Source organism: Pteronotus mesoamericanus, unplaced genomic scaffold, assembly GCF_021234165.1.
Source record: "Pteronotus mesoamericanus isolate MK-2021 breed Mesoamerican mustached bat unplaced genomic scaffold, CSHL_Meso_final contig_116, whole genome shotgun sequence".
Classification (NCBI taxonomy): Eukaryota; Metazoa; Chordata; class Mammalia; order Chiroptera; family Mormoopidae; genus Pteronotus; species Pteronotus mesoamericanus.
Window position 1 is genome coordinate 34,790,146 of NW_026555027.1, and position 9,362 is coordinate 34,799,507.

The 9,362-nt window shown below is 32.7% G+C and overlaps 1 protein-coding gene across 1 annotated transcript in view; it reads left to right on the top strand.

Annotated features, from left to right (window-relative positions):
* ECT2 (epithelial cell transforming 2) overlaps positions 1-3,554 on the top strand; it is a 61,844-nt gene extending 58,290 nt beyond the window's left edge. Inside the window, exon 25 of the mRNA XM_054577051.1 lies at positions 3,350-3,554. Within this exon, the coding sequence (XP_054433026.1) occupies positions 3,350-3,439 (90 nt within the window). The 3' untranslated portion in view covers positions 3,440-3,554. The remainder of the gene's footprint in view (positions 1-3,349) is intronic.
* The last annotated feature ends 5,808 nt before the right edge of the window (positions 3,555-9,362 follow it).

Below are 9,362 nucleotides of genomic sequence, written 5' to 3' on the forward strand. Positions count from 1 at the left end.
TAAATGTAGTGTATTTGATAAGAAATTTTATTTGGATTGAGATATGTTCTAAAATCTCTAAAGAAAAAACGTTTCAATCTGGCCTATTGCTTTACTATAATAAGAAGCATTGGTTCTGTTTATACACATTTTTTCCAATAATGCAGGGGTGGGCAAAAGTAGGTTTATAGTTATGAGTTCACACAACAGTTTATTCTTATAATTTCTTAAGTATGGTATTATTTTCCATATGAACAACTGTAAAACTACTTTTGTCCATACTTGTATAACAGAGACTGAGTTTTATTCCTTTTACTATTTCTGTGATGAGTAGAATATAATCTCTGAAACTGTGGATGTCTAAGGATGATTTAGTTTCCAAATTTATATTTATATTTTTAAATGTTTTCTGAAAAATCCAAATTTCCTATGGTGTCAATATTATTAGACAATTAATATTAAGGACATTTCTAACATTTGTTACTGTCACTAAGTCTATGAGTGATGTATTTTTGTAAAATTAATAACCTAACCTACAAGTGACTGTCATATGTCCTTTTAGCAAGTTTCTTATTCCCTTAAAACCATTCTGCCAATGAGGGAAGACAGATTAAAAGTACTTACCCTCTCTTAATGTAAGGACCAAATACACACACTCACGTCCATATTGATGTAATTATATAGTGAGGCCATTTGAGTAGTGGCTAAGGATACGAACACTAGAACTCATGTGTTCATTCCTAGCTCAGCTATTTACTAACTGGAAGGCTGTTGGGAATTTTCAGTTTCATTATCTGTAAAATGAATCTGAAGTAGTAGTTGTAAAGATTATATGTTAGTTTGTACAAAGTCCTTTGGACAGCCCTTAGCATGCAGTGTGTGCTCTAGTGGTTTTCTTTTCTTTATTTTTTTTTTTTGCTCCTGTCCCCATCCTCTTTCATCCTCCCATTCACACTCCCCTTGGCTTCCAGGGAGAACCCCTGTTCCCAGCTAAACCCTCATTAGTCTTCCTCCACCCTCAGACTGTCAAGCCCCTCCGAAGCAACGTTCTCTGTCCCACCCCCCACCCCCGCACCTCTGCCCTGCCCTCCCTCCTCTTCAGTTTCCTCCCACTCATGTCCTCTCCCCCTACCCAGTTCCGGCCATCCTGGCTTTCTTGCTTTCCTTAGAAAATGCTAAGCTCACTCCACCCAGAGGCTTTTGCACAGGGCTGTTCCTTGCACCACCAATGTCCTTGAACTGTTCACATTGGATCTTGTGGATGAAAAAGGCGTGTTGTAATAAATCACAAATTCCTAACTGGGAGGGTTATGGTGGATAGTCCCCACCCTGGCTACTGTAGTGTTTTGTAAGTGGTTACCTGTTCTGTAAAATTTAGATAAGGCATGCCATGTTTAATAACTTACTTTTTTAAAGCTAGTTAAGTCTTGAGTTAATACATCAAAGAGTTACAGCAATATCGAGCATGTTTATATAGATACTTGGTCAAGGTTAACCTTCCAACAGGAGAAAAGTTGTACTTAGCTGATAATATAAATATATGCAAAGAAATTTGATCAATGAAAAATATTAAAATTGACAAAATGCAGTAGGAATTTCTGTATTAAAATCAGACTATAAGCTTTCTGAAGGTCAAAGAACCATCTCTTGTATATTTCCTGCATCTATAAGTAACTACTATAAACATTGCTTTTCAAATGAAGGTAATTGGCTTTTATAGGATATTTTTAGAAAGTTAATTTGTATTTATGGTTTTGTCACTTTTATGTAGACAATATAAATAAGAAGTATCTAAAATATCTTTTAGACATTTATGTCCTCTTTTCCAATGCTTATTTCTGTTCTAACAGATTATCCGTTCAGTTTCCACAAGCAATAAAATTGGATTTACTAAGCATGTCTATGCTCAGCGCTCAAACTCTACTGGTGGGCGCTCTCAAAACTTCTGGTTTCCACTTATACGTCATTCTGCCTCACGAGCTAGTTTGTCAGAGACACTAAAAGGAAATACTGGTTTTTCAAATTTCCAAAAAAGTTCTATTCAAGTCATCTTTGATATTTGTGAAGAATTAGGAGATATGTCAACCAGTAATGGAAACAAGCCTCATGAAGTTTAAATGTGAGCTTATTAGCTATTTGAAATTTGTATTTGTGAAAAAAATATTCTTTTTCCACTAAATTACTTTTTAAGTGGGTGGGACTTTTGAATTCACAACTTCATAACTGCTTTGAATTCACAACAACTAGGCTTAATAGAGTTTCTTTGCATTTTGGCACATAAAAATATTTTTGAAGGTAATTTATGCTCAAGTCCAGAAAAAAATCAGTACTACTAGAAATTTTCTTATTTATAAAAGTGGTCATTTTAAGCAATAGTAATAATTGCCCTGTAAAGTGGATTCATATTCCAAATCTGATTCTTAATCTTAGATTTATGGCATTTTATAAAATTTATGCTTTTAATATAGCAAATCATAAAACATCTTACTTGAGGAAAATAAACTTTTATACTTTTTACTTAAATCATTGTTTTGAATGGTAATACTTTTTCAACACAGCTCTTTAAACACTTCATTTTACTACCTTGTTTGTTCTAAGTTTTAGTTACACTTAGCCTTTTATATATGTGAAAATAAAACAGTAACTTTCTTTGTAATTCATTTTGATTTACACCCACTGTTGAATTTTTGGTATTCTTGTGTATGCTGCTTTTCACTGTTAAAAATTCTGATGATATTTAACTTTAACCTCTGAAACAACAAATTTAGACAGTTTAGTAACCTAATTGCAGTCATCAAAAGTGCTTATGTTTTGCTCAGTTTTTATATGGGACAAAATTATACACACAAATACAATACATACATATGGGTTGCACACATAATATGAAACTTATTTAGGAGTGAACGACTTTTTACTTTAGAAAATTATTCCTCACGAAGTAATTTCTCTTCTTAATTCCCCTTTATGATTAAGTTTAGAAGAAACCACTAGGGTTTGTCTTTTTGCCTCAAAAGTTGTTTACTGATTTACAACTTTTTAATAACCTGAAAAACTGAATCATTTATATCGTATATAAGTTAAGCACCACTACTACCAGTAAGCCAATATCTATTCCATTGAATTGATATGTAGTTAACCAGTATATCCATTTGTTTTTGGTTTTCAGAATGATGAAATACTTTTAATTATGTTTCTCCCCCCTCCAATTTTACATTTATTTGTTTAAAGAGTTTAGGATTTTCAGATGTCTTTTAATTAATTGTTATGGTATTTTGCAGAATGTAAAAATGATATGCATGATGCTAAACTGTATGTTATAATTTTTTAAAAGAAAATTTTTTAATATAAAATATTTGTCTTGTCTTTACAGGGTATCCCATCTCCCTCACTTGTCAGCCTTCCTTCCTTCTTTGAAAGGAGAAGTTATGCTTTAAGTAGATCTACAACTCATTTGATATGAAGCTTCAAAAATCTTTACTTACAGACACTTAACACCTCATATGCAAATAAGAAACTTACTTAAATGGTACTTTTAATTAGCACTTGGTGAAAGCTGTAAAGGAGATAACACTAAACTATGCCATTTGATTTTCTTCTTGAGAGAATAAGGTTAACCTCTTACACTTTTCAAGTTAATTTATTAAAAATTTTTATTGATTTTGATGTAATTTTTCTCTTTGCTCAAATACTTCATTTGAAGGCCAGTATCTTAAGTTATTCATGATACTGGTAACTTTGCAACCTAATACATACAGTAAATAAATTTTATTGGTCTATGCCAAATATTGTTGCTAATTCTTTATATACTGTTCATGAATGAATTTTGGAAATACAAACTTCTGTATCTCAATTTGTGCAGAATTAAGTGATATCACAGTACTTAACTAGAGAAAAACCAGATATCTGACTAAATAGTGGGGTCTTGTTTCACACGTGCTGTTTGAAAACTTACATAATTGCTGCTTTTGCAGTTTTGTTTTATTCTCAAGTATTTTTTAATATCTAGTGTGTGGATTTAGAAAGATTTTCCCTTATTAAAAAGAATAGCAGTTAAAGGAGATTGTTTCAAAATACTTTTGCAAATTGAGATAAGGACTGAGAGATTAAAAAATAATGTATATTTTGCACAGACATGATATTGGTGTATACTTGTAGCTATTTCAGAGACATATATATTTATGGTAATTTTTAGCCACTAGTAAATCTTGATTTAGTTTGATGATGTGTGGAATTTTATTTTGAAGAATGACCGCACGGAAATTGTGGTAAAGACTGTTTGTACTCTTTACAAAATAACCCTAAAAGTTGGCATCAGTTTTACTAACCTGTTATAAATACATAGGTATGTGTATGGTCAACTTTTTATTGTGGTTCCATAACTAAATGTAAAATTGAAATACATTTATTTGTTGTTGTAAAATATTTTTCAAGCTTTGATGTTATTTTTCACAATTTTTTTTTTTATAATCAGTAATACAAGATAATCAAGTTCTCATGAATAAATGCATTTTTATTACCTCTCTGTTTAGGGAGCACTACAAACATTTCATTGTCATTTAACAATTCTCAGTTATTTTCTTTAATACTTTAACTGACTTTATAGATTTTTTTCTGTACCACATATTTGCCACTTTTAAATTGTATATGATCCTTCATTACTATATTTTAAAAGCAGTTGTATTAGTAAGAACTTTGTAAATAAATACTTAAAACCCAAGGTTATTTTATGTTTCCTGTTTTACAGTTTCTTTAGACAAATTTTCATAGACCAGTATGAGCACCTGCATTAACCTCTGCTCTGTTGTGTATATGCTTGCATATTTATTTGCTTTTTCCTTCCTCCATTAATATTTTTAAGCATTATTATGTGTAGGATAGGATTTTTTAATCTGGAATCAACTTTGCAGAATGGGAATAGTGAATTCTATGATAGTTATATAAAATTATGTTTATGTATGCATTTTTCTATTAGAAGTGATACTGTTTTTATCATTTTGTTGGGAATGGAGCTGTGATTCTCTCCAAAAGTGTGGGGTTTCAAGAGAGACAAATAGACAAAAGGCATGATATTAGAAACATTATTGGATGTACACAGATAGTCATTCAAGTCTGATACAAAAACCAATATACAAATATCAATTGCATATTGGCCATAAATAGGTTGAAAGTACTTTTTTTTTTAAGTTATATGTTACATTAGCATAAAAATTATTGAAGTACTTAAGGATACTTTGGTATTGAAAAATAAGTTTACCCAAATTAAACTATAAATTCAAACAAAGCCAGTCAAAATACTGACAGGGGTGTATGTGTGTGTGTGTATGTAACATGATAAATTATTCCCAGAATTTATATGGAAATACAAAGGGTTAAAAATAACCAAACAGTTGAAGAAATACAAGGACTTCCTCTCTGAGAAACGAGGTTAATTATAAAGCTGTAGAAATCAAGACAATGAGATATTAGAACTCTTGGTGTACTGAAGAGAAGGAATGGATCACAATTGGAAACCCACCAACAGATAAAAGTGACACTTAAAATGGTAGGAAAAGAGTCTGCTCAGTAAATGGTTCTGAGAAAAGTGGGTATCTTTATTTTTAAAAAAAGAAGAGAAAGGAAACTTAATTTCTTCTTTATACTCTATAAAAAGAGTTCCAAGGGAATTTTAGAGCTAAATCTGAAAGGTAAAACTATAAAGATTTTACTAGATAATATAGTAGGTTATCCTAATCTGTTGGGTTGGAAAAGATTGCTTAAACATGTTAACACATTTAAGATCATTATAGTGGAAAAGACTGATAAATCTACATTAAAATTAAGAACTACTAATTTTGAAAAGAAAGTAAGAGTGGAAGTCACAGAATACGTGTTTGCAATATATGTTACTGAGAAGGACTGATATCCAGAATACAAAAAGAACTAAAAAATCAGAATAATCAAACATCCCTATAGAAAAATAGGCATTTCGCCCTGGCTGGTATGGTGCAGTAGATTGAGTGCTAGCCTGCGAACCAAAACATCACCAGTTTGACTCCCAGTCAGGGCACATTCCTAGGTTGCAGGCCAGGTCCCCAATAGGGGGGTACGTGAGAGGCAACCACACATTCGTGTTTCTCCCTCTCCCTTCTTTCCCCTCTGTCTAAAAAGATCTAATAAAACAAAACAAAAAAAGCCAGGCATTTCACAGGTGAGAAAATCCAAATGGCTAATACACAAGAAATGTTCTCATACTGTTTTTTTTTTTTTTTTAAAGCCAAGTAGTATTCCATTGTGTAAATGTAAAGAAGAAAATATTTTACCTTTTGTGACAGCATGGATGGACCTGGCGAACTTTATGTTAAGTGAAATAAGCCAGAGAAAGACAAGTGTCACCTGATTTCATGCATATGTGGAATCTAATGAACAAACTAAGCTAATAAGCAAAATAAGAGACAGACTCATTGATAGAGAGCAGGCTGACAGAAGTGGGAAGCAGTTTGGGAGGGTGGATGTATTGAGCAGAAAGAACTCATGGACACACAACGTTAGTGATTTTGGTGGTGGGGGTGAAGGGGTGGGTGGAGGTGGAAGGAGGGTTTAGGGAGGATAAATTGTGGAAAAAGTACAATAAAAATGAACTACTTAAAAAAAAAAGTCCTCATTCATAATGCAGAAAGTACAAATAAGATACCGTTCATTGCACATGCACATATTGTCTTAGTACAGATGGGAACAGAAAGGTCTTTCCACTGTTTGCAGGACTGTAAATTCTGTAACGATTTACAAAACAGTTGGGCATTAACCAGTGAGGTTTAAGATTTGCATGCCTTTAAACCTGACAATGCCAATCCTAGATATTTATTCCAGAGATAGGTAAGCATATAAATATCATGGTCCATGTAAAATAATGTTTATAGCTGTATTACACATAATAGGCTAAAACTTAAAAATCAGAAATTTATATTAACATTAGATAATATACTGTGTTTTCGTCATGCAAATGAACGAAGTAAATGAAGTCCAATGAATGTGCAATGACCTGGATAATCACTGAATTAAAAAAAGCAAGTATAAGAATAACCACTATATGATTTTGCTTAAAATTTAAAAATTGGTAAAGTGATAACTCTATAGGGTTGCAGACTTACCTAGCAAAAGTTTATAAAGAAAAGCAAGAAAATGATTTCCCTAAAAACCAATATAGTATTGTGTAACCTTCATGGGTGAAAATGAGGGAGGGGCACATGGCAACTAAGGTGTTGCTGGCAGCGTTCTATTGCTTAGCCTGTGTGTTATACAGTTGTTCACTTCATAGTAATTTACTGTTTTATTTAGTTCTTTGGGAAGCCAGTAGCATTGACAAACACCTCAATGTTGAGGAAGAGAAAGAGAGCAAATAAATAGGTATGATCTGCATCTGGACATACTACGGATAGCTTTCTAAATTCAAGAAGCTTGTTGAGAGAACATTTTCTATTTTTAACATAATCTTGATATCAAGACAAAGAAAATAGGAATAGGAAAGGGAAATGATAGTCCAATCTCATTCAAGACTGTCATGGAAATATTCTACAGTTGCTAATAACCTAAGCTAAATAAGTTTGCATTGTGTAAAAAAGATTATGCATCATTACTAACTTGAGTTTATCTCTGGAATGCAAGGTTGCTTTAATAATACAAACTCAATGTAATTTACCACAACAGATATTTGGCTGGTTACGTGATAGATACACACAAATCAAAAGATTTTCTCCAAGTTGGCAATATCCAGTTAACATTCAAAGCAACATATTAACATATTAAAAGTTTTCCTTACATAGTGACAAAGTTTATAAAATCCCTTAGAATAAATTTAATGAGAAAGGTAGAGGCCTGGTGTAAATACAAACCCATATAGAAGAGCATGACTCGAATGACTAGACTTATTTTTCCTAGATGATGATACTTATATTTAAAATAATCCCAAATTCTAAAGTCGCTGCATTTGCATCCAGTATCTTATTTTTTATTTATTTATACTCTTAAGATATATTTGACATTTGTTTCAAGTGTACAACATAATGGTTCAATGTTCAATATTTTTATATATTGACAAATGATCACAATAAATTTAGTTAACATCTATTGCCACATATAGTTAAAAAATTTTTTGTGTGATGAGAAGTTTTAGGACTTATTTGCTTCACAGCTCTCAAATATACAATCCAGTATTATTAATTACAGTCACCATACTGTACATTACAAACCTTATTTTTTTAAATTTAATCTTCATGTTATTTTTTTCCATTACCATTTAAACTCCTTTTATCCTCCTTCCCCCAGCAATCACCACACCGTAGTCCATATCCGTGAGTCCTTTTTCCTTTTTACTCAGTCCCGCCCTCCCTCACTTCCCTCCACCCCCACTAGCTGTCTTCTGCTCTCCATTTGTGAGTCTGTCTCTGATTTGCTAGTTAGTTCAGTTCATTAGATTCCACATGTGAGTGAAATCATGTGGTACTTGTCTTTCTCTGACTGGCTTATTTGACTTAGCATAATGTTCACCAGGTCCATCCATACTGTTGCAAAGGGTAAAATTTTCTTTTTTACAGCCGAGTAGAATTCCATTGCAAAATCTCGGATATAGCTCATAGAAATTTTTATCGGATATATTTCCCCAGAGAAGGGAAACAAGGAAAATAAACAGGACTCTATCAAACTAAAAAGTTTTTGCACAGCAAAGGAAAACAACAAAAAGACAACCCACAGAATGCAAGAACATATTTGATGAGACATCTGATAAGGGGTTAATATCCAAAATTCACAAAGTAGTTAAAAAACTCAACACCAAAAAAAATCAACCCAATTAAATATGGGCAAAGGACCTGAATAAACACTTCTCCAAAAAGGACATACACATGGCCAATAGATGTATGAAGAGATGCTCAATGTTACTAATCAGAGAAATACAAATTAAAACCACAACGAGATATCATCTCACACCTGTCGGAAGGGCTATCTTCAATAAATCAACAAGTGCGGGCGAGGATGTGGAGAAAGGGGAACGCTTTGGTACTGTTGGTGGCAGTGCAGACTGGTGTAGCCACTGTAGAAAGCATTGTGGATCTACTTTAAAAACTTAAAAATGGACCTTCCTTTTGACCCAGCGATCCCATTTCTGGGAATATATCCGAAGGTACCCAAAACACTAAATCGAAAGAACATAAGCAGCCCCATGTTCATTGCAGTGTTATTTACAATGGCCAAGACATGGAAGCAGCCCAAGTGTCCATCAATAGATGAGTGGATAAAACAACTATGGGTCTTTTATTTTATAACTAGAAGTTTGTATCTTTTGATCACTCTCACCCATTTGACTCACCCCCTGCCTTGTAATCACTGATCTGTTATATGTATGAGTTTGG